Raw genomic sequence first — 26,940 nt, 5'->3', positions numbered from 1 at the left:
ATTGATGGTTTTACATAAAAGTCCTAACTCCTTTCCTCTCCTTTTTTTTTACCCTTATTAGAATCAATGGAAGAGCTTCCTGATTCCAGAGAACATACCATACAGCGTTTCTTCTTCAACTTGTCTTCCATCCCTAGTGAAGAGCTGATCACGTCAGCTGAGCTCCGTGTATTTCGAGAGCAGGTTCAAGAGCCATTTGAAAGTGACAGCAATGAGACTCTCCGCATTAATATTTATGATATTGTCAAGCCAGCTGCTGCTGCCTCCAGGGGGCCTGTCACGAGACTGTTGGACACCCGACTGATCCATCATAATGTAAGCAGATGGGAAAGCTTTGATGTCACACCAGCTATTATAAGGTGGATTGCACACAGACAGCCCAACCATGGCTTTGTTGTAGAAGTGACTCATTTGGACAACGAGAAAAACCTCACTAAGAGACACGTGAGGATCAGCAGATCCATACTGCCTGATAAAGACCAATGGTCTCAGATAAGGCCACTTTTAGTGACTTACAGCCACGATGGCAAAGGACTTCCTCTCCACAAAAGAGAAAAACGGCAAGCGAGGCACAGGCAAAGGAAAAGGCTCAAATCAAGCTGTAGAAGACACCCGCTGTACGTAGACTTCAGTGACGTTGGCTGGAATGACTGGATTGTGGCCCCTGCTGGGTACAATGCCTTCTACTGCCATGGAGAATGCCCCTTTCCACTGGCTGACCATTTTAACTCCACAAATCACGCAATTGTACAGACTTTGGTGAATTCCGTCAACCCGTCCATCCCGAAAGCTTGTTGCGTCCCAACAGAACTGAGCGCCATCTCAATGCTCTACTTAGATGAAAATGAAAAAGTTGTGTTAAGAAACTACCAGGACATGGTTGTGGAAGGCTGCGGGTGCCGCTAATAAAGACTTGGAAAATAAGAACACACACTCGAACACGTTCACAAACAAAAAAAAAAAAAAAAAAAGCTGACACTTTAATATTTCCCAATGGAAACTTTATTTATAAATGCTAAAAAAAACTGTTTTGAATATATATATTTATGTCTACAAGAAAGTTGGGAAGCAAATATTTTAATCTGAGAAATATTCCTTTTTTGTTTTTTTCTTTTAGTTGTACATTTTATATGGGTTTTGTACCCAGCACATGAAGTATAAGGTCAGATTCTTATTTTGTATTTATTTTCCATTATAACCACTTTCTTAGGTAAAAAAAAATAGCTGTTTTTGTATTTATATGTAATCAAAAGAAATATAGTGTTTGTAAATACGTTTCCTAAAGCAGATTTGATGTATTTAAGTTGAAAGATATACATGGGAAGATAAAAAAAAAAGATGCTAAATATTTTACTTTTTTTTTTTTTTTTTTTTTTGTTTGTTTCTTTTTCTATGCTACTGTTGAAGTCCTCGGTTCAAAGCCCAAAAGACCTTAATCTTGGGAATTATCAGAACAGATTATTGTATTGTGCAATTCTCAGGCATTCTTCAGTGTTGGCTAGCCAGGCCTTTAAACTTTTTAAAGCTACGAAAAAAAATATACATTTTTGAATAAAAAGGAAAACAAATATGGCAAATTTTTACAAGCTGACCCACATTTACTGGTACATCTAAGAGCCAGCAGACTTGACCAATAAAGTACCGGGCTATTGAATATGTAGCCATAAGGTTGTGGCCATGTGCCGGAGCTGCTATGTTTTGTTTTATTTCTCAAATGCCCTGAAAAATAAAATAAAGTTTAAACCATCTATGTAGAGTCTGAACAATTACCATATTTGTCAATATTCAATAGCTGCCTCTTTGACATATAGGGGTTTATTTACTAAAGCTGGAGAGTCCAAAATCAGACTCCCTTCTGCATAGAAACCAATCAGCTTCCAGGTTTCATTGCCAAAGCTTCATTGAACAAGCTGAGGTTAGAAGCTGATTGGTTTCTATGCAGAAGGGAGTCTGATTTTGGACTCTCCAGCTTTAGTAAATAAACCCCATATTGCTAGGTAGATACACTCCAACACAGCCTTCCGTAACCTTTTCAACACAGAGAGACCCTTGAAATAACTTTCCAGTCTCAGGAACCCCTACTAAAAATAACTATATCTACAATCCACAATACATTGGTGTGATGGTCAGTGGGAAGAATGCTCCTTATGCATAGAGTTACCCCCTTACAGATATCTAAAAGAATAATGGTGTCAATGGGAACCATCTGAGAGGCAGAAATTGCTCATTGGTCACCAAACTTCCTAGCAACCTCTGGAGGAACCCTAATGTTCCATGGAACCCTAGTTGAGAAAAGAATAATGGTGTCAGTGGGAACCATCTGAGAGGCAGAAATTGTTCATTGGTCACCAAACTCCCTAGCAACCTCTGGAGGAACCCTAGTTGAGAAAAGAATAATGGTGTCAGTGGGAACCATCTGAGAGTCAGAAATTGCTCATTGGTCGCCAAACATCCTAGCAACTTCTGGAGGAACCCTAATGTTCCATGAAACCCTAGTTGAGAAAAGAATAATGGTGTCAGTGGGAACCATCTGAGAGGCAGAAATTGCTCATTGGTCACCAAACTCCCTGGCAACTTCTGGAGGAACCCTAGTGTATCATGGAACCCTAGTTGAGAAACCCTTCTGCTACATAATAGATACTTGCCTTCCACCTGGAACGCACCGCCTCGGCGTGCATTCCACTCTCCGGAAGTGATGTAGGACGCCGGAACCGGAAGTACATCAACGCCTTTCGCCCCTCCCACAGTGCGTCGACGCAGTTCTGGTTCCGCCGTCCTACGTCACTTCCGGTGAGTGGAACACACGCCAGTGCGGTGCGGTCCAGGTGGCCATCTTGTGTATGGGAGAACATTCACATTGTCATCTGCTGCTGACTGTGGGCTCTCTAAAAAACCTCTCTGAAGTTTGATGTCTGTGGATTCAATAAATATGCTGGTTTATATCTTCTATAATGTGAGTGGCCTGGTGTTTTGATGTTTAATTTAGTCGGGTGTTGCAGTATTACGCGATGTTATTTTATCTTTCCTACATTACATTGGGAAGTGGAGCCTGGTGGTGTTGAAAATTGGAGGAAAGTTTTCCTGTGGTGGAGTTCTGGAGGCATATCATAAGGGTCTAGGGTCCCATAAATACCTAAAAGGCGTTTATTTCACCATAATCTGGTGAGTGCGGTATATATTAGTTTGAGCACTAATTTCTGGTGGAAGAACACTTTTTTGGAATAAGGACTTTCTGAATATTTAAGGATTTTTTTTCTTCATTTTTTTATTCTTTCACTTGTCATATTTTTCTTTACGAATTTTGGAGTGGAACTATATTTTCTATTGAATTTATTATCTTATAATATTTTCATAGCGATTTAGCACTTCAACAAATTATTTTGCGCTGTTTGTGATGTTATAATTTTTTACACTTTACTTACACGACAAAACCATTTCAATGGTATTTTTTAAGGAGCAAATATTAAAAGTTTATTGTTTAGAGTTTACATGCACTTCAAAACAATTGCTAGGGAAATTTTGCCTTTATTTCTGTCTTGAAGATGCAACAGGTAGAGGAGAATTCATATCCAGAACAAATCTCTCAATTATCGGATTTCCTTCACCAAATCTCAATCATGACAAAAATCTCAATTATTTTTTTGTCTCGGTGACCACAACAAAAATGGAGAGGTAAATTATCCCAGCAGGGACACATACATTAAAAATGATCGGCAGATGTTCGAAGCCGTTCACATTATGTAAAGCTAGAAAGAAAACTTTTTTGCTTTTTACATACTTTCCCTCAAAACTCTTTGCCAAAATGTATTACGTGCAACATAGGAAAAATAATTAAATAATAGTTATGGGGTTTTTTTAGGCACCGTTCACTTTATCACTTACAAGCGTTCCCACTACATGATTTTGACATCACAATTTTCATGCGATTGTGCGGGTCGCAAAGGGCAGCCCAGTCACTTTAACCCTTTGAGGACCAAGGGACATATTTGTCCCATGTTTTTAATTGCCTGTATCATCTGATTAAGAACTTAAAATACTTTTTTTTTTGTTTTGTTTTTTTGTCAAAATATTAGTTCTTATCAACAAATGGATTTAGCTTTTTGCCAATTATTTCATGAAATGGCTTAGTTACAGCAACTGAAGTGTACGAACTTTAAAAACAAAAAATTTGATTCTTTTGGTGTTCCATAATCTTATGGCCCTCAAAGGGTTAATGGGCTGCCCTATGTGCATTTTGTCAGCCGAAAAGCAGCTCCTGCTCCTCTTTCGGGCAACAAACTTCACGTGATTTGTAAAGGCACGGTTTGCTGCAATTGTTGTGCGGCAATCGCGTCAGGTTTGTATCACGTTTTGAGGTGCCATTGAAGGATAATGGTGCCCAAACATACACAGCGAATGGTGCTGCGTTGATTGCCACGCAAGTTGGGATCACGGGCAGAATTGCAGCGGTTCGGTCCAAGATATCAAGTCGATGTGAGGGAGACCTAAGGGTTTATCATTCCTCCCTGTCCACACCTGGTATTATTCTGGTAAAAAAGACAGAATTTAGTATTCAGCTGTCACAACCTGTAAAAGGAAGGTGGGATATGACCATACATGTTAACTGCCTCTGTATGGCAGACCAGATGTAATCATGTCCTGAAGGCTTGTTCATACTGCACACCAGTGTACATCCATTACTGTGTTACGAACACATGCTGTCAGCCGGTCTAATCATCAAAACACACTGCGGTGATTGTTTTTTTTTTCAAATTTTAGGGAATTTTATGTCCTGCATCAAAATTTTTCTTTTTATCACACTTATGGTATGGATAAGCCCTAAAATCCAACCATCATCGGACGTCTGAATCTGTAGTCAACTCTGTTAATGTCTTGTCATCATCTAGAGTGAGGGTTCTCAACCAGGAATCCATGGAACTCTAGGGTTCCTCCAGAGGCTGCTAGGGGTTCCTTGAGCAATGAGCAATGTCTGCCTCTCAGATAAGTTCCCAGTGACACCTTTGATCTCTTTATCTATCTGTAAGGGGCTAATTCTTCCCAATGACCACAAGTGTAAGGAGCATTCTTCCCACTGACCATCACCCTAATTTATCATGTGTTGTAGATATAGTCATTTTTAGCAAGGATTCCCTGAGACCGGAAAGTTATATCAAGGGGTCCTCTGTGTTGAAAAGGTTGAGAAAGGCTGTTCTATACTGTACGGGAACTGTGCTTAGCCAATTACAACTCAACTCCAGCCATATTTTTATTTTTTTTTATGTTCGCTTTGGAAAAAGTTAGGAAGGGTTAGATCCTCCATCAGGTTTTATTGTGGTTTCTGTAGCTGTTGTGGCGACATTCGTGCAAAAACTCAACAGGCTCCCGTAGAGTAATAAACTAGTTAAATAGAATGTGGACAGATGAGGACTTCTGTCAAGTTTGCAGTCTATGTCCATGCTAGAGAGATCTGCTCATTTCATGTCTGATCGCCCATAGAGAATTTGAGGTTCTACTCCCTCCCCACCCTAAAGACAAAGTACTTATCTAGACCTGTGGGTATATGCTGCCACTGGTCTACTGTGTCCCTCAAAGAACTTTGAGAAAAGGACTTTATGGTGAGTACAGAAAGTGCCTTGAGTTGCATTGCTGATGTCAGAGCATTTCATCATACCACTGCATTTGATTTTAAATTCTGCCTGGAGCCTTGATAAGGAGGTTGTGCATCCTGGTAAAAGTGGCTGTTTGCATAGTCATAAGTACCCCCCCCCCCCCTCCATGTAACAGTGCTCATGTGTACTGATAGGTTGCTTAGACACTGAGCATTTCATGGACATTTTATTGTTGGATGGGCCAGAGGTCATGTGCCTTCTCCACTATAACCACTTTAAGTGAATCAGGGTAAAATGCATCACAGGGGTGCTACAGTCAAGGACTGGCCCAAAACAGAGGAGTGATGCGATCATTGTGCGACTGTATATGAATACTGAGACACTATAAGGGAAGGGAGAGGGGAACTTTCAAGACTGCTCTGAGCAGTGCTACAGTTAGAACAAAAAAAAACAAAAAACCCCACAACCTATGTCATTATATTATGTTCCAAAGGTTTACTTTTAAAAGATCAGTAGTCTTTCAAATTGCGCATCTAATGTATTTAAATTACACAGAGATCCTGTCTATTGGAACTCTGTTCCTTGGGGGCATGGCATAGCTCCACCTCAGCGGAACATCTCACAATCCTCTGCCATTTACTCATCCTTGATCCCACTGCTACAGCTCATCATCCTATCCTCACCTATATGTGTAAATTCTTAGTAATATAGCTGTAGTGCAATGAGTAGATCAGTGATTATGCCGGAAGGAGATTGCAAGTGGTCACAGCAATGGTGAGCTGTGGTTACAGTTTTAGAGTCTGCTGGAACAAATGGTCACAACTCCAGAAAGCTAATTTGCTGTAGCATTATTGCTATCGTTTCAGCCAATTACTGTACCCCTGGGGCACATTCACTGTAATATCCTCCCATATATCACTTCCCACACAATGTAGAGAAAGAAAGTGACCTTGAATGCCACAATCAGAGTCCAATAATTACAATAGTTAAAACAGTCTCAGCCTGACTCCGTCCAGTCCACGCCCCCGACGCGTTTCGCCCTACCCACAGGGCTTAGCCATGGAGGGCCGAGGGTGCTTTTACTACAGTGTTTATCTGGCTCTAAAGGTGTGCAGCATTCAAGGTTACTTTCGTTCTCTATATTTCATATAATAAGCCAGGATGAGCTCCTCCAAAGCCTGCATTCTCAGCGTCCTTAGGACTTATTGGAGCCTGGAGCGGAACCCCAAATCGTCTGAGTTTGGTTCGCACCTCCCTCACATTAACCATATGGATCACAAAAGTTAGAAGCACCTTATGAAAAAGTGGGGTTCATTTACTAAAGGCAAATAGGTTGTTCTTTTTGCAAGGGAAGTTGCCCCAGAGCTGAGGTGAAGCTCTGCTGATTTCCATCATCCATTCACTTGCAAGCAAAACACTTTTTTTTTTTTTGCATGCGATTGGGTATTCATAGCAAAGTGAAAATTTTGCACCACATTTACTAAGCTCTTAGGAAAATTCCCTTGCAAAGTGAACAGCTTGTTTGCCTTTAGTAAACTGACCCTGGTGTATCCGTCTAGCATTTATTGTCTGGATTCCAATTTTCTATGCATACCTATCATTGTTGAACTTGCATCTGCTTGTGTATAAAAATATAAATTATTTTTCGTCCTTAAAAGATAGCAACAGTCTATATTTTACTGTCTGAATAATGCAATGTGACCAAATTGTGAGGTCCATGTACCAGTGCAAACATCAATAAAATGTATGCACTATTGATAGTAGGGTTCACATTACTGTTGGATGGTTTGTATCCATAATGAATTGTTTTGGAGTGGCAAAAATACAATCTGTGCACATTTCTATCTCTACAAAATCTGGGTATTTCCAAAGCAGAAATGTACTCATTTGACTTGAGTTACTAAAGTCAAATAGCAGTAGCAATGGTTATATATCCTAAACTAACTCTTCAATGTTGAAGTAACTCTGTTGAGTAATTTCCAACCTACCAAACCCGGTGTCACTAGTGTGAGTGTATAGTTCCTAGTTTATTTCACCACAGTTTACCGGCACTGCTCTTTATTCTATATTTTTATTTGTCTGTTGATCCCAGGATTTGTATTGATCTAAAAATGTTTTGTTTTTTATGCAATGTCCAGATTTGGTTAATAAATGATGGCGTTCTGGCTTCAGTTCTAATGTTCTGTATGTCTCCGTCTCTGTTTTTATGGTAGTTAAGTATTCTGATGACCAGTTTAAAAATTACACTATATTTGTTATTAGTAAAAGGTGCTGAACTCGGAATGCAAATAAAATGTTATCCAGAGGTACTTTTCAAGGAACCTTTGCAGGGGCGGACTGACCACTCGGGCACTGCCCGAGGGCCCAGAGTCACTAGGGGGCCCCATGAAATGCCCCTAGTACCTTTTCATAGGCTTTTTTAGGTGTGGGTGAGGACACAGGGGCCCCATGATCCCCTATTGCCTGGGGCTCCATGAGTTGTCAGTCCGTCCCTGAATCCTTGTATTGTAGCCTCCCTAGCGGTCTGATTATGTCAGTATTTCTGTGCTCAAAGCGGTACATTTTTTTTGCATGGAAATATGTCGTTTTTTTTTATTGTAGGCCTGTAATTTTTAGGAATAACTCACTGAAATCTGTCCGAACAAAAGTCTAGTAAATATCCTGGGTATGTTAAAATTTGAAACACAAAATCATAAATTATAATTTAATAATCATAAAATAATATAATACATTTAATTCAATAATATAATCAAACCAAAAACACTGAAATGTGAAATAGAGCGCCAAGTTCGCACATCGCTGAGCAAAGTCGCAGAATCGTTTTCAGTGTCTGATGAGGAATTTCCCCCACGAATCATTATCACTCAATTCTGCAAGTGGTTCTGATTTCCTATCGCTGTTCTCTAGCCGGTCTAAAACCGCTTTTGACCTAAAGGGACGCTTTTTGGACGCCATGGACGTTTCTCAGTTTCCAGGCAGAAAGAACAGTAAAAATGCAGGCAGGGCGCCGGACAAAGCACTCGGGACAAAATGTATGTGAAATGGTTTGATACAGGAATGTTATACTATGTGATTTTAGTGTATTTAGTGAATGTTACTTTTTCACTTTTTTAAATTTCCTGCCAGTTCTCTCCCTCGTACGTCCTGACGTCGCAGGGAACGGAACCCTGAAGACAGATGCCGGCATCGGCCGGAGGACATTACAGGGGACACTGCAGGGGGGACATCGCAGGAGCGCAGGACAAGGTAAGTGCAGAAGAGATCCCGAGCAGCGCTGCAGTGTATTCCCCAGTGTATCTCAGGGTTACCGCTTGTGGTGCTGAAACTTTACCCCGAGCTACACTCGGGAATACCGCCAGGGGGGTTAAAGCTCAGTTCCAGCCAAAACGTATCTTTTTCATTTTGGATAGATGTTAAGAATAAATGCTATTGGTTGTGTGGTTCGTTTGTTTAATGCACCCCCCTAAAGAGCCACTGATGAACTTAGTTCTATTCCGCCAGTTAGAGTACTCACAGCCAGGCATACCGCATTTTCTTTACTCTTCCATTGGCTCAATTGACAGTCCAGGAGTGTCTTTATTTTAGTTTTATTGGAACGTTGAACTTTAATGGGGATGAGGGGAGCATGGAATACCCCAAAACTTGTAGAACTCAAAGACTTCTTAGCTACCTGGCTGAAATGTATAAAAGGAATGTCCCAAAAAATCTCTAATGCTAACAGTGAATATGGTGACTCTTTCCAGAGACCAAAAGCTACACAGTCACTACTCTGCACTGGGATCATTTACTCATATAGCCACAGGTTCATCGGTTGCCTTACTAATAACTAGCAGGCTCATCTCAGTGAGGGAGATGTAGATTCACACCACCATAGGACAGCGGGACTGTTTCCCACCAACTTTCTCCTGGCTCTTTGCAGCAAGCTTCTCTAGGCAGTGGTGTATTTAGGTTTTGTGCTGCCCTAAGCAACACACTAACACACATTCCCCCCCCCCCCCCCGACGAGAGAGAGACACTCTCTTTCACAGCTCCAGCCATCCCTGGGAATGAGAGTCAGGCTCTGCATACACCGTCAAGTAGCCCCTTTTGTATCCTGTCTGGTCCCCATGCCCTATGTGTCTCTTCTTCTGTCCTTTCTTCCGGGGGGCACTGCTGCCCCCCTAAAAAGTGCTGCCCTAGGCAAATTCCTTGTTTGCTTTGTGGTAAATACACCCCTGTCTCTATCCCAACTTGATTCCAAGACTTAAGCTTGCAAATAGGCCTCCCAACTAAGCCTAGCTTGGACATTGATGGCTCCTTCTAGTGATACTGCCCCAGGGGCCTCTGCCAGCAGGACTGGACCTGGGAACTCTGGGCTGCTGCCTCAGGCTATTTATGGGCTCTCTCACCACCTACTGGGCACGCCTCCCCAGAGATTGACCGAAGTCCGATAAATATTCCCGCTGCCCACTCTGTTCTTCCTCTTATTGTAATTCTCTGATCCTCTAGAATACAGGGGGAAGTAATCAGAGCAGCAGCCTGTGAGACACTGAGCAGTCCGAAACCATCAACCCCTGCTCCACTGATTACAAAGGAGCTAACTAAATTGACCTAATATCCTAAATTGTACTAGGAGGGTGCAACATTTGTTCGTTTGTTGTCTGTAACTTCAACCTGAGGGGATTTATGTCCCTTCCTGTTCCTGTGAGAGCAGAACAAAAATTGAGAAGAATGGTTGTCATCTGAGCGGAAAGACATGGGTTCTAACGCTTCACCATTTTACTGAAAGTATTTTGGTCTCCGTGTCCACACTTGAGATTTTTCTTATCTCCACAGGAAGTGAGGGAAAGTCTCCCCACTGAACAGGAAGTGAGGGAAAGTCTCCCCACTGAACAGGAAATGAAGGAAAGTCTCCCCATTGAACGGGAAGTGAGAGAAAGCAGCACAGACTGCAGCAGCAGTTTTGGTTGGAGATGAGCTTAAAGCTGAGTTTAAGTGAATGCCTATTTATCTTTTATGAATGTTATAAAGTGATGGCTATATTGGCACAGGAAGTGGGGGATGCTAAATCCAGATAAAAATATACACAAGAGAAGATCAAAAAGAGATTACACTTAGAGGACCAAGTAAATTAGGTAATGTATGGCCTAGGTTACGAGGACTGCACTCTAGGACTATATAGTGGCAGGTTTTATTTTGTAGTGTTGGGGCTTACCAGCACTGGAGTTGTACCACTGTCGTACCCTAACGCTGATGTCACATCTCTTCTGAATCCTGAGGTGACCCTTTCACTGGACAGCCAATAGGAAGTGTCAACATCTCACAGGCATTGACATGGAAACCCAAAAAAGGATCCCTCCTCTTGTAAAAAGAAGTGGAAAGTAGCCTCAAGACTGGCGTGTCAAGTGGCGACCGCTCTAGGTCAGTAAAAAGGGCATTAAGAGTGTTTTGTTCTGCCCTAGATCAGATAGGGAGGAGAAGTATAGAGAAGGAAGGTTAATATTTACCCGACTTTAATATACAGTCATGGCCAAAAATATTGGCACCCCTGCATTTCTGTCAGACAATGCACCACATCGCCCAGAAAATTGTTGCAATTACTAATGTTTTGGCATTCTCATGTTTATTTCTTGTTTGTATTGGTATGATACAAAAAAGTGAAGAAACAAAAAGCCACAGTTAACACACTCCACGCAAACCCCCAAAAATGGACAGTACACAATTACTGGCACTCTCAAAATTGTAAGAAATAATTGCATTCCAAGTCTGTGATGCTCCTGTAATTTGTCATTAAACTCACCTGTATTAATTAACAGGTGCTGACAATATAGAAATCACTCCGGCAACCAGTTAAAATAGTGAAAAATGTACTCAACTTTTCTGTTGTGTGTCTCTGTGTGCCACATGGAGCATGGAGAAGAGAAAGAGCAGCAAGGGTTTATCTGAGGTTTTTTGAACAAAAATTGTGGAAAAGCATGAACAATCTCAAGGTTACAAGTCCATATCCAGAGATCCTAATGTTCCTGTGTCCACTGCGCACAACATTGTCAAGAAGGTTACAGCCCATGGTATTGTAGCTAATCTCCCTGGATGTGGATGAAAGAGAAAGATTGATCAAAGATCACAATGAAGGATTGTTAGAATGGTAGACAAAGAACCTTGATCAACTTCCTGACAAATTCAAGTTGACCTTCAGGCACAGGGTACACCTTGGTCAGCACGCACTGATGTCGCCATCTGAATGAAAAGGAACGCTATGGTGGGAGACCCAGGAGGACCCCACTGCTGACAAAGAAACATAAAAAAGCCAGATTGGAGATTGCCAAAACTTACCTGAGGAAGCCAAAATCTGTTTTGGGAGAATGTGCTGTGGACAGGCAAAACAAAATTACAGCGTTTTGGTAAAGCCCATCATTCTACTGTTTTCAGAAAAAGCAGGGAGGCCTTTAAAGAAAAAAATACAGTGATTACATTCACACATGGTGGAGGGTCACTGATGTTTGGGGGTTGCTTTGCTGCTTCAGGCACTGGATGTCTTGACTGTGTGCATGCCATTATGTAATCTGAAGAATACCAAAGAATTCTGGGGTGCAATGTAGGGCTCGGTGTCAGAAAGTTGGGTCTCCATCAGAAGACATGGGTCTTCCAGCAGGACAATGACCAAAAGCACACGTCAAAAAGCCCCCAGAAATGGTTTCACACAAAGCACTAGAGAGTACTGAACTGGCCAGCAATTAATCCAGATCTCAATCCCATAGAGTACCTGTGGAGAGATCTCAGAACAGCAGTTGGGATAAGGAACCCTTCCAATCGGAGAGACCTGGAGCAGTTGGCGAAAGAAGAGTGCTCCAAAATTCCAGTAGTGAGGTGGAAGAAACTCATTGATGGTTACAGGAAGATATTGATTTCAGGTATTTTTTTTCCAAGGGGTGTGCTATCAGATATTAAATTGAGGGTGCCAATAATTTTGTCCAGTTGAGGTAAGTGGAAAGTCGGCGCTAGACCCGTAGGTGCACTGGTATTGTTACCTTAAGATACTATGTTGGTGTCAATGATCTGGTTCCTGGGCAGGCAGGTTCTACACCCCAGAGGATCACCACAGTCTCCCTGGCTTGTAGTGTAATGTAAGAAAAGTTGGGATTGAAACACCACACCGCTGCTAAGAGTTCCAGGTCAGGGGCAGACTGACAACTCATGGGGCCCCCAGGCAATAGGGGATCATGGGGCCCCTGTGTCCTTGCCCAAACTCAAAAAAGCCTATGAAAAAGGTACCAGGGGCATCTCATGGGGCCCCCTACTGACCCCAGGCCCTCGGGCAGTGCCCGAGTTTCCAAATGGTCAGTCCACCCCTGATCCAGATACAACTTTATTCCATTAAAGGTCAGGGGTATAATTGGAGAAGTATCCAACGCGTATTGGGGGGAGGGGGGGTTCGACATGAGAAGATTTTCATTTCACTCTGACATCAATACAATTTCCCCTCAAAGGAGTCAAAATTGAAACCAAACAGTCCATCATAATGAGAGTATCAAAAAATTATTCACATAAAAATGAGTGCTGAACAAATGTGAGAATATGGGTGCTGAAAAATAAATAATAATTACAATCATCCTTATTATTAACATGGTATATTGTGGTTGATGTTAGCCTAATACAAAAGAGAAGAAGAAAAAAAAAACTAATAAAAAAATTGAGTAAAAACTTTCAGAACGTTTAAACGTATAAAATGAACCATACATTATACAATCTGATTGTACAATCGTGAGAAGTTTAAAAGAAAAAAAAAAGTAGTATAATAATAAAAATAATAATGATGATAGTACTACTGACAGTCGTCATCTCTACATACATTCTTGGCAATAATTTGATCTAAAAGGAATAGATGTATGAAAACGTAAGTGAAATGATAACTGTATAAATTGAACCATATATTATACAATCTGATTGTACAATTGTAAAAAGATACAAAAGTAGTGAAAATGATATTGGTGGAAAGGCTGCTAAGAATGATAATATTTATTCTAAAATTATACAATCCGATTAAAATTCAACATTTTTTGGACTTATTAATAATAATAATAGAAATGACGAAAATATATCCAAAGAGCTGATAAGAGCCATACATTGTACAATCTGGTTGTCCAATTGCTGAGCAAACTGCTCAGTCTTAAAAATCTCATGCATTAAGGGGTAAAATTCAACACATTCAATGAGAAGGGATGGACGCTGCTCAACCGACGCCAGGAGTCCAATGTAGGGGAATGGCCTCAGCCGCTGTACTGGCCACACCCTTTGATACATTTCAACTCGCCCCAGAGGTTCTGGCCACGCCCTCTGATGTTTTTCACCCCACCTACCGGGGCTTGGTCACAGAGGCTCTGTGACCAAACCCCGGTGTTCAGGTGAAACGCGTCAGATTTGTGACCACTATGGCGGCTGAGGCCATTCCTCTACATTGGATTCCTTCCTGGGATCGGTTGAGCAGCGTCCATCCCAAACCCCAGTGTTCGGGCGAAATGCATCAGAGGGGAAAATTCAACACTCTACAAAACATGTGAAGGGATGGACGCTGCTCAACCGACCCCAGGCGTCCAATGTAGGGGACTTGCGATGCCCTCTGATGTGTTTCACCCCACCCACCGGGGTTTGATCATAGAGGCTCTGTAACCAAACCCCGGTGTTCAGGTGAAACGCATCAGGGTTGTGACCACTACAGCGGCTGAGGCCATTCCTCTACATTAGATTCCTTCCTGGGATCAGTTGAGCAGCGTCCATTCCTTCACTTGTATTGGCTGACACTGGGACGCTCTGACTCATTCTCCCCTCTTCTCAATTGCTGGTGGAGTGATCCTTTTCCTTCCATCTATAGCTTGGAGCAGCTCTATAAGGTATACTTTTCACTCTACATAACATAGTACTGAAATTATGCAACTGCTGATTTCCTTCATGGTAGGTCCTAAAAATCGGGGCCATCGCAAGGTACATGAAGAGGCAGAAGTTTTTCTTTTACAAAGAATTTTATTGCAGAATAGATAACATCAGAGAATCAGTCAAAGACAGATGCACTGACCGACAGAAATAAAACGTATAAGTTTTCTGATGAATAATACAGAGTATGTACTGATGGAAAGACAAGAAAATAAACTTCGTACACAAGTGTCGTATTTAAAAAATGAAAACAAAACAATAAGTTGCAAAAATGGTAGACATTTAGGGGATTATTTACTAAACCTGGAGCCTGCAAAATCTGGTGCAGCTCTGCAAAGAAACCAATCAGCTTCCAGGTTTTATTGTCAATGCTTACTTGAACAAGCTGAAGTTAGAAGCTGATTGGCTACCATACACAGCTGCACTAGACTCTGAGTGCACCAGTCTTAGTAAATCTCCCCCTCTGAGACCAATGACTAGAGATGAGCGAAGTATTCAAAAATTCGATTCGACTGATTCGGCGAATTCGAGGAATAAATTCGATTCGAGTCGAATATATTCGCTGCGAATTTAACTTATAAAAGGGTGTTTCTAGGCTTCAGAGAGCCTTTATATTAGTGCAGAACACTGTACCTTTAATTTAAATGCCCTTGGAGTCTGCTGGGGACGAGAAATAATACTGTCAGTCAGTATGACATGCAGATGAGTGCCGTCGATCTTAGAATCACCGCACACTTCACTCATTTGGGCAGTCACGGGGCCAAAACCAGAGTGTGGAGCCACAGTGTGGCGGTAGAGGCAGCAGCAATGGGAGGCCATACAGCACCCTATGACAAAAATGGAACACACCAGCAGTGTGAGGAGACCTGAAAGTGGCACATGGCAGAGTGTGGCGATGGAGACAGCAGCAATGGGAGGCCGTACAGGGACCCATGACAGATTACGGGCCTGGCAGCAGCATGAGGAGGAGGTACAGGGGCCCATGGCAGATTAAGGGCCTGGCAGCAGCAATGGGAGGCCCGTAATCTGCCAGCACCCTATGACAAAATGGAACCCACCAGCAGTGTGAGGAGACCTGAAAGTGGCACATGGCAGAGTGTGGCGATGGAGACAGCAGCAATGGGAGGCCGTACAGGGACCCATGAGAGACTCTGGACCTGGCAGCAGCATGAGGAGGCGGTACAGGGGCCCATGGCAGATTACGGGCCTGGCAGCAGCAATGGGAGGCCCGTAATCTGCCAGCACCCTATGACAAAATGGAACACACCAGCAGTGTGAGGAGACCTGAAAGTGGCACATGGCAGAGTGTGGCGATGGAGACAGCAGCAATGGGAGGCCGTACAGGGACCCATGAGACACTCTGGACCTGGCAGCAGCATGAGGAGGCGGTACAGGGGCCCATGGCAGATTACGGGCCTGGCAGCAGCAATGGGAGGCCCGTAATCTGCCAGCACCCTATGACAAAATGGAACACACCAGCAGTGTGAGGAGACCTGAAAGTGGCACATGGCAGAGTGTGGCGATGGAGACAGCAGCAATGGGAGGCCGTACAGGGACCCATGAGACACTCTGGACCTGGCAGCAGCATGAGGAGGCGGTACAGGGGCCCATGGCAGATTACGGGCCTGGCAGCAGCAATGGGAGGCCCGTAATCTGCCAGCACCCTATGACAAAATGGAACACACCAGCAGTGTGAGGAGACCTGAAAGTGGCACATGGCAGAGTGTGGCGATGGAGACAGCAGCAATGGGAGGCCGTACAGGGACCCATGAGACACTCTGGACCTGGCAGGAGCATGAGGAGGCGGTACAGGGGCCCATGGCAGATTACGGGCCTGGCAGCAGCAATGGGAGGCCCGTAATCTGCCAGCACCCTATGACAAAATGGAACACACCAGCAGTGTGAGGAGACCTGAAAGTGGCACATGGCAGAGTGTGGCGATGGAGACAGCAGCAATGGGAGGCCGTACAGGGACCCATGAGACACTCTGGACCTGGCAGCAGCATGAGGAGGCGGTACAGGGGCCCATGGCAGATTATGGGCCTGGCAGCAGCAATGGGAGGCCCGTAATCTGCCAGCACCCTATGACAAAATGGAACCCACCAGCAGTGTGAGGAGACCTGAAAGTGGCACATGTTTGGGGCATGATTCATGGCGTATTTAGTCAGTTGTGTCAGGAACTGGTGGTTTGAAATCCAGACTAATCCACGCCTGATTCATTTTCACAAACGTGAGTCTCTCCACACTTTGGGTGGACAGTCGTGTCCTCCGCGGAGTTACAATACCTCCTGCCGCACTAAACACGCGCTCCGATGCCACGCTACTGGCCGGGCATGACAGCCTTTCAAGGGCAAATTCAGCTAGTTGGGGCCAAAGGTCAAGTTTCGTTGCCCAGTAGTCAAGGGGATTGTCTACCTCGGTTGGCAGGGTGCTGTCCAAGTAGGCCCAAGCCTGTTGTTTGAGGTCCTGCTCCAGGTCCACCTGATGCTGCTGCTGCTGCTGCTGCGGCTGGTTAGTAGTTTCCTCACTGCGCTGGTGAAGAAAGCTACTCATCATCGACTGCAGACTGAGGCAGCCGCTGCTGGTGGAGCTGCCACTGCTCCTACCACCCCACCCCTCCCCTGCTGCCATGGCAGCGGAACGCGAGCGCACAGGGCCCACAGTGTCTGAGGATGGACGTTGGCGCAGAAAGGCAGAGACCAACTGACTACATAGGTGGTTTTTATAGTACGTTATTTTGGCCTCCCTCTCAGCAGGTGTGAAAAAGGCCACCATTTTTGAACGGTAGCGAGGGTCCAACAAGGTGGACAGCCAAAAGTCATCCCTCTGTCTGATGGTTATTATTCGGCTGTCGCTACGCAAGCAACCGAGCATGCTATGGGCCATTTGTGCCAAGGAATGCGAGGGACTCCCTGCCTCCATCTCCACAGCATACTGCCACGGTGCGTCTGGGTCCTCTGTCTCCTCCTCCTCCTCCTCTACCAGATGCTCCTGCTCCTCCACTCCTGTCCGCTGAGTGGAAAAACCACCCATTTCACTCAAAAATTCCTGAGCACAAATGTCCTCCTCTACCTCCTCCTCTTCTTCCTGTCCTGCCCCCACAGGGGTCATGTGGCGTTGAGATCTGTTCGCCACGTCTACCGCACCCTGACCAGCCATTGTTAACAGCATTTGTTCCAGGACGTGCAACAGAGGAATGACGTCGTTCATCCCATAGTCCTGCCGACTCACGAATAGCGTGGCCTCCTCAAAGGGCCTGAGCAAGCGGCAGGTGTCACGCATGAGCTGCCAATGGCTGACATCTAAGTTACACAGGGGAGTACCTTTATCCGCTTGTAACATCAGGAAATCGGTGATGGCCTTTCGCTGTTCGTAAAGGCGGTCTAACATGTGTAGGGTTGAATTCCACCTTGTTGCAACGTCGCAGATCAGGCGATGCTGTGGAATTCCGTTCTGCCGCTGCAGCTCAAGGAGGGTGTGCTTTGCGGTGTAGGAATGGCTGAAATGCATGCAAAGTTTACGTGACATGTTAAGGATGTCTTGCAGTGGGATGGTGGATTTTAGGAACTGCTTGACAACCAGATTGAACACGTGAGCCATGCATGGCGCATGGCACAACCTTCCTTGACGCAGAGCAGACACCATGTTCTTTCCGTTGTCGGTCAACATGGTTCCGATTTTCAGTTTGCGCAGAGACAGCCATCTGTCGATTTCTCTGTTCATTACACTCAGAAGTTCCTCCCCTGTGTGACTACGTTCGCCAAGGCATATCAGGTGCAGCACAGCGTGACACCGTTGCGCCCTGCACATGTGATATGCCAGTCGGGTAATGGGACTTGGCACGGGGGTGGCGGCTGAGGACACGGCGGAAGAAGAGGTGGTAGAGGCGGACATCTTTTGTGGACCAAGGACGTGCAAACGTGGAGGCAAAAGCGGCGTGACCTGTCCAAGTTGCTGGTGCGGCTGTGCCGGCACCACGTTCACCCAGTGGGCTGTAAATGACATGTACTGTCCCTGACCGTAGTTACAGCTCCACACGTCGGCGCTGCCGTGCACTTTGGCAGAGACCGACATGCTCAAAGACTGGCCCACCATCTCTTCTACATGTGAATGCAGGGCTGGCACTGCCTTTTTGGCGAAGAAATGACGGCTTGGCACTCTCCACTGCGGCGCGGCACAAGCCATCATTTCTCAGAAAGGTGCTGAGTCCACCACTTGGAAAGGGAGGGACTGCAGCACCAGCAACTTGGACAGGAGGACGTTCAGCTTTTGCACCGTCGGGTGCGTGCTCGCAAACTGTTGTCTCTTGGAAACGGATTCCAAGAAAGACTGCTGACGGAATCCGTGAAGAGGAGTAGCAGGAGAAGGAGCATCTGAACGAGCGGAAGATGCCAACGAGCGACAACTCCCCTCAGCAGAGGTGTTGGAGCCTTGACTGGCTGATAGAGGGCGATTGACGTCGGGTGACGGAGCAAGTAACGCAGCGGGTGATGGAGCGGGGGCTGGGGCAGGCAGAACCGCCGTATTTTTATCACGGTTTTCCCAGGCCACCAAATGGGGACGCTGCATATGCTGACGCAACGCTGTAGTCCCAACATGGGCCCCCTGGCCACGCTTGACTTTCTGGCCACATAGTCGACATACGGCTACGTTTACTTCCTCGGGCGGCTTGACAAAAAATTGCCACACCGCCGAGTAGGAAACTTTGCCCCCGCTACTCCTCACTGGCTGACTGCTACTTCCTCCGTGCACACCGGCACCACTACTGGCCGTGGTGGTAGGCTGCAGTGGAGCTGGTGCTCTACTCCGTGGCCGTTTGCCTCCACTGACACTGCTGCGACCCTGCTGCCTCCTGGGGAACCCACCGACTGTTTTGCTCGCTGCCAAGCTGGCACCCTCTTCTCCTGATGATGCGGAAGCAATAGCCTGATGACGACGAGGCTGCCAAGTGCGATCAACCTCATCATCATCAATTAGGGTCTCCGCCTCACTACTAGCCCCCTCGGCTGCGTGTATGTCAGGAGACAGACCTGTCTCTAGACCGGCTACCGAGCCACTCTCCTCGCCAGTACTTCTTCGCCTGGCTGCTGAAGAGGCGGATGTCTCCCCCCATTCCTGACCGCCCTCTGTTAGCTCTTCCTCACTGTACAGTGGGGCTGAGCCCACAGCATGCGATACTTTGCTTGGTGAGGGAACACCAAAGGACAGGGGCAGGTAGAGGACACGTGATTTCAGTGGGCTTGCTCCCGGGCCATGCCAACTAACGGTTGTGTCTGACGTACCCACCGACCGTTGGCTGTAGGTGTCAGAGGTGACCTGGGAAGAGGAAGACGACCGAGCCCACCAATCGATGACGGCAGGGTTGTCGGTGGAGATACGACCGCTGGATGACACCGGGAGCACTGGCCTCTGGCTGCGACTAGTGCTGCCTCGACCCCTTCCTCTGCTGCCACGTCTGCTCGCTCCTAAAACATTGCCTCCTCTGCCACTCCTCTGCATGTTGTCTGACATACTCTTTAATTCAACGATTCTGTGTCCCTGAGTAACAATTCTGTGTCCCTGAGTAACAATTCTGTGTCCCTGAGTAACAATTCTGTTTCCCTGAGTAACAATTCTGTGTCCCTCAGTAACAATTCTGTGTCCCTCAGTAACAATTCTGTGTCCCTCAGTAACAATTCTGTGTCCCTGAGTAACAATTCTGTGTCCCTCAGTAACAATTCTGTGTCCCTGAGTAACAATTCTGTGTCCCTCAGTAACAATTCTGTGTCCCTCAGGAACAATTCTGTGTCTGTCCCTGAGTAACAATTCTGTGTCCCTGAGTAACAATTCTGTGTCCCTCAGTAACAATTCTGTGTCCCTCAGTAACAATTCTGTGTCCCTGAGTAACAATTCTGTGTCCCTGAGTAACAATTCTGTGTCCCTCAGTAACAATTCTGTGTCCCTCAGTAACAATTCTGTGTCTGTCCCTGAGTAACAATTCTGTGTCCCTGAGTAACAATTCTGTGTCCCTGAGTAACAATTCTGTGTCCCTCAGTAACAATTCTGTGTCCCTCAGTAACAATTCTGTGTCTGTGCCTGAGTAACAATTCTGTGTCTGTCCCTGAGTAACAATTCTGTGTCCCTTAGTAACAATTCTGTGTCCCTCAGTAACAATTCTGTGTCCCTCAGTAACAATTCTGTGTCTGTCCCTGAGTAACAATTCTGTGTCCTTGAGTAACAATTCTGTGTCCCTGAGTAACAATTCTGTGTCCCTCAGTAACAATTCTGTGTCTGTCCCTGAGTAACAATTCTGTGTCCCTCAGTAACAATTCTGTGTCCCTCAGTAACAATTCTGTGTCCCTCAGTAACAATTCTGTGTCCCTCAGTAACAATTCTGTGTCTGTCCCTGAGTAACAATTCTGTGTCTGTCCCTGAGTAACAATTCTGTGTCCCTCAGTAACAATTCTGTGTCCCTCAGTAACCATTCTGTGTCCCTCAGTAACAATTCTGTGTCTGTCCCTGAGTAACAATTCTGTGTCTGTCCCTGAGTAACAATTCTATGTCTGTCCCTGAGTAACAGTTCTGTGTCTGTCCCTGAGTAACAATTCTGTGTCTGTCCCTCAGTAACAATTCTGTGTCCCTCAGTAACAATTCTGTGTCCCTCAGTAACAATTCTGTGTCTGTCCCTGAGTAACAATTCTGTGTCCCTAAGTAACGGTTCTGTGGCCCTAAGTAACGGTTCTGTGGCCCTAAGTAACGGTTCTGTGGCCCTAAGTAACGTTTCTGTGTTCCTAAGTAACGATTCTGTGGCCCTAACTCTATCCCTCAATACAGACAGGTCTGCCTCTCTTGAATGACTGGAGGCAAATGGAGAATTCTAAAATGGCCGCAATTTATAGCTCGACCATTACACAGTGCTGGCTGGCTGGCTGCTGATTGGCTAATGCGATCACATGTCATGAATGAATGCATTATGGGTCAGCGCGCCTTGTCTGCGCGCCTTCCCAGAGATCCCCGCTCCGTCGCCGCACATGTCGCCGCCATTTTAGGAAAAATTTAGATTCGCGCATTTTCCTAATATTCGAAACGAATTCCACTTCGCCAAGTTCGATTCGCTCATCTCTACCAATGACATAATAAGCTATAAGAAAAAGTTGTCAATATATCGGCATACAGAAGGCGGGTAAGATGGAAAATGAAGCCTCTCTGAAGGCATATTGATACTCTATATTCTGGGCTCCCGATGGAGTCCGGCATATGGATATAGTATTGCTGGTACGATAGTCAAGGCAGAAATCACAATCAGCACAGATATCGTAAAGACAGACTAAACAGAAGGAAAGAGAGGAACAAAGAGAAAGGAGACAAAAAACAAAACAAAACAAAAAAACGAAGAAAAAGGGCTCCAGGGGGACTGCGATGGGAAAAAAAAGAAAAAGAAAATTATATGTAAATCTTATAATGACAAGAGGGACTGGTCGAATCTCGACTATTGGGCTATATCCAGCCAGGGACGCCAGGTCTGCAGGAACGTTGTGTGGGTGTCTAACAGTATAGCCGTCAGCTTTTCATTAACCAGGATAACGTTCATCCGATTTTTGACAGCCTCGAACCTGAGGAGGGGAGTCTTCCAAGCCTTCGCGATCCTCAGCTTGGTAGCCATGAATAGATGCAATGCCAGCTGCCGTTCAGGACGAAGTAGGCCCACTAATGGTTTAAATAAAAGCGCTTCATACGGGTTGCGCTTGATATCTGTGTGAAACATAGTGCGGAGAAGGGCATAAACCCTGATCCACAATCTGCAAACCTTGGGGCATGTCCACCAAATATGAACCATGGTGTCTATTTGTTGACAACCCCGAAAGAAAGTCGGGGAGTATGTGGGGATAAACCGAGCCAGATGAGCAGGCGTGTAATACCATCTATAAAGAACCTTATAGGCATTTTCTAGTATGATAACATTCCTAGAACATTTAGATAATGGTCCGCCAATCCCGCTGATCCAGAGTGCCCCCGAGTTCTGACTGCCAAAGCTGATGATAAGAACGGTCTGGAGGCGTTCTATAAGAAATAATGGAGGAGTAGACCAGAGAGATTAAGTCCGGAGCATGGGGTCTATGTCTGCATTGACTTTCAAAGGGGGTAAACCTGTGGGGTCCCTTATGCGTCTGTATTAATGTATTGATAACATGGCGGAGTTGAAGGTAGCCTAAATGCTCTCGCAGTGGGATATCATAAGAAGAGCGCAGGGTTTCAAAGGTGAGTATCCGAGTGGGAGAGAGCAAGGAATGTACATCATGGAAGCCATTAGCTTGCCACCAAGCAAACTGTCCAGGATTGTCACGACCTGGTGGGAATAATGGATAATGTAGCAAACGTAGTAACGGCAGGTGGGCGAAAATGAGGCCAGCGGAATATTTAATAGAATCCCAAAGACGAAACGTATGCGGCAGCGTCGGACTAAGGAATGAAGGGCGATGAATAGGAGAAGCCACAGCAAAGAAGAGAGTGGTATCGGGTGGGAATCCATCAAGTCTACAGTAGCCCACAAGGGAATATTGCGAGATGCATGGAGATGGGCTAAGGGGGCAATACTGGCCGCCAGATTGTAAGCCTGAAGATTTGGGACAGATAACCCACCCTCGGTCTTATGGGCAAATAAGATTTGTTTCCTAATTCTGGGTTGAGAGGAGCCCCAAATGAAAGACAGGAGATTTCACTGATGAATACGCAATATACAGGTGAAACTCTAAAAATTAGAATATTGTGCAAAAGTTCATTTATTTCAGTAATGCAACTTAAAAGGTGAAACTAATATATGAGATAGACTCATTACATGCAAAGCAAGATAGTTCAAGCCGTGATTTGTCATCATTGTGATGATTATGGCTTACAGCTCATGAAAACCCCAAATCCACAATCTCAGAAAATGAGAATATTGTGAAAAGGTGGAATAATCTCGGCTCAAAGTGTCCCACTCTAATCAGCTCATTCAGCCATAACACCTGCAAAGGGTTCCTGAGCCTTTAAATGGTCTCTCAGTCTGGTTCAGTAGGAATCACAATCATGGGAAAGACTGCTGACCTGACACCATCATTGACACCCTCCATAAGGAGGGAAAGCCTCAAAAGGTAATTGCAGAAGAAGTTGGATGTTCCCAAAGTGCTGTATCAAAGCACATTAATAGAAAGTTACTGTATGTGGAAGGGAAAAGTGTGGAAGAAAAAGGTGCACAAGCAGCAGGGATGACCGCAGCCTGGAGAAGATTGTCAGGAAAAGGCCATTCAAAAAAGTGTTGGGGACTTTCACAAGGAGTGGACTGAGGCTGGAGTCAGTGCATCAAGAGCCACCACACACAGACGGATCCTGGACATGGGCTTCAAATGCCGTATTCCTCTTGTCAAGCCGCTCCTGAACAACAAACAACGTCAGAAGCGTCTTACCTGGGCTAAAGAAAAACAGACCTGGTCTGTTGCTCAGTGGTCCAAAGTCCTCTTTTCTGATGAGAGCAACTTTTGCATCTGATTTGGAAACCAAGGACCCCGAGTATGGAGGAAGAATGGAGAGGCCCAAGGACCCTGAGTATGGAGGAAGAATGGAGAGGCACAAGGACCCCGAGTATGGAGGAAGAATGGAGAGGCACACACTGCAAGATGCTTGAAGTCCAGTGTGAAGTTTCCACAGTCTGTGTTGATTTGGGGAGCCATGTCATCTGCTGGGGTTGGTCCACTGTGCTTCATTAAGTCCAGGGTCAACGCAGCCGTCTACCAGGAGATTTTGGAGCACTTCATGCTTCCATTCCACAGACGAGCTTTATGGGGATGCTGACTTCATTTTCCAGTAGGACTTGGCACCGGCCCACACTGCCAAAAGCACCAAAACCTGGTTCAATGACCGTGGGATTATTGTGCTTGATTGGCCAGCAAACTCGCCTGACCTGAACTCCATAGAGAATCTATGGGGCATTGCCAAGAGAAAGATGAGAGACATGAGACCGAACAATGCAGAAGAGCTGAAGGCCGCTATTGAAGCATCCTGGTCTTCCATAACACCTCAGCAGTGCCACAGGCTGATAGCTTCCATGCCACGCCGCATTGAGGCAGTAATTGCTGCAAAAGGGGCCCAAACCAAGTACTGAGTACATATGCATGCTTCTACTTTTCAGAGGTCCGATATTGTTCTATGTACAATCCTTGTTTTATTGATTGCATGGAATATTCTCATTTTCTGAGATTGTGGATTTGGGGTTTTCATGAGCTGTAAGCCATAATCATCAAAATTATGACAAATCACGGCTTGAACTATCTTGCTTTGCATGTAATGAGTCTATCTCATATATTAGTTTCACCTTTTAAGTTGCATTACTGAAATAAATGAACTTTTGCACGATATTCTAATTTTTCAAGTTTCACCTGTATGTGAGGGAACAGGAACTGGTAGAACTCGAAACACGTACAATAATTTGGGAACATAAGTCATGCGGATCGCATTGATTCTACTGAACCATGAAAGCGGGTAGTGAGACCAGGAGGACAACATCTGTCAAATCACTAAAAACAGCGGGGAAATTAGCCCGATATAGTCCGTCATAAGTCGGAGTGAGCTTGATTCCTAAATACGGGAGGGCCGAAAGCCATTGAAAAGGGAACGAATGTTTCAGAGTCGCCAACATTGATGGTGAAAGGGTAATAGACATAGCCTTAGATTTGGAGGGGTTGACATGGAGGCCTGAGAGAACTGCAAAGGAATCAAAAACCGCAAGTAGGTTTGGCAAAGTAACCCCCGGATTTGTAACCGACAACAATATATCGTCAGCGAACAGAGATAACATGTTGAGAATCATCTACATCCATTCCCTTAATATCGGGAGGCATACGAATGGCTTCTGCCAGAGGTTCTAAAGCCAAAATAAATAGTATGGGAGAAAGTGGGCAACCTTGTCTAGTTCCCCTGCCAATCGGGAACATTGAGGACTCAAAACCGTAATATTTGAGGTTTGCTTGGGGGGACGTATATGGCAAAGAAATCCAATGCAAGAACGAGGGACCAAAGCCAAAATAATGAAGGACCGACATGAGATAAGGCCAGGACAAAGTGTCAAAGGCCTTGTTGATATCTAGGGATAGGAGCATTATATCAAGGGGCAGTAGTTTTTCATTTGATGGTTCCTAAACAGCCCCATCATGTAACTTCCCTAGATAAAATATATTCTATTGTTAGCAATGTAACTGTGCTCTTTTGTGGCCATCATCTTGCTGGGATTGGTTTCACAATGCTGACCTCCCACAACTTCCCTTTGAGAAGACTTTTTTCTCCTTATAACTGATTAAGCAACTTCTTTTGGCCCCGTTCTAAAGTAAGATATGTGAAGCTTAATGTGGATAACATTTAGATAAATCTTTAACACTAGCCAGGATGTAACTATAGAGATTGCAAAAGGTGCAACTGCTTTGGGGGCCCTGATGTCCTTGGCCAAAGTATAACTTCTACATCTTATCGCAGGTTGTGCAATGATATTACATTCTGTACAGGAGAGGGCAGATTATCTCTTTTCCTTTCCTTTTCCAGCCTCTTATCTGCTGATTGAGTTCCTTTAGAAAGCTTTCTACATGCTGAAAAGGAAACTTCACTATCTAAAAAATAAAGTGGCATTTTAAGCCATAAATAAGGCCTTCAAGAACTACTGTTCCAAAAGGTAAGCTGGGCAACGCTTCAATCTCTCGTCAGGGCCCTTCTGCCCTAACGTTATAAAAAAACAAAGTATAAAAGATCAATTTGAGGTAACAGTATTGTTGCCACTCATCCCCATTTGTCAGGGATAACCCCTGTTTTGAGAGGGTCTGTCCCAGACAAGCAAAGGTCCCTGGTGATGTCTTTGGTCATAAAGTATTTTGCTATGCCAGGTAGCCATCATAAGGGTGATGCCAGGAGGAATCATAGGCACCACCCCAATATACATATATTATAAGCAGCGCTCAAAAACATCTCCTGACAATGTCCCAATGTTTAATATTATCATTAAGATGTTTGGACTCTCACCAGATGCAATGACCCTCCATGCATGGGGGTCAAAATAAAGCATGCTAGATGTGTCTTCTCTTTATCTCATCACTTTCAACCAGAGGTGTCCGCAGGGTTGGTGTCACCCGGTGCGGTAACACGTGGTGTCACCCATCCAGAGAGGAAGGAGTGGTGCCAGTGTAGTGGTAAAATGAGTATCCCGTGAAGATATGTATCCCCTAAAGCAGTGGTTCTCAACCTTCCTAATGCCGCGACCCTTTAATACAGTTCCTCATGTTGTGGTGACCCACAACCATAAAATTATTTTCGTTGCTAACTGTAATTTTGCTACTATTATGAATCGTAATGTAAATATCTGATCTGCAGGATGTATTTTCATTGTTACAAATTGAACATAATTAAAGCATAGTGATTAATCACAAAAGCAATATGCAATTATATATTG

The 26,940-nt window shown here is 44.8% G+C and overlaps 1 protein-coding gene across 1 annotated transcript in view; it reads left to right on the top strand.

The window, feature by feature from the left end:
- BMP2 (bone morphogenetic protein 2) overlaps positions 1–7,771 on the top strand; it is a 77,249-nt gene extending 69,478 nt beyond the window's left edge. The window contains exon 3 of the mRNA XM_089680624.1: positions 62–7,771. Within this exon, the coding sequence (XP_089536750.1) occupies positions 62–906 (845 nt within the window). The 3' untranslated portion in view covers positions 907–7,771. The remainder of the gene's footprint in view (positions 1–61) is intronic.
- Positions 7,772–26,940: the final 19,169 nt, after the last annotated feature.

Source organism: Staurois parvus, unplaced genomic scaffold (assembly GCF_062004578.1).
Source record: "Staurois parvus isolate SC_StPar_1 unplaced genomic scaffold, SC_StPar_1.0 ptg000248l, whole genome shotgun sequence".
In the NCBI taxonomy this organism is placed as follows: Eukaryota; Metazoa; Chordata; class Amphibia; order Anura; family Ranidae; genus Staurois; species Staurois parvus.
This window is presented reverse-complemented; position numbering and strand designations above follow the sequence as displayed.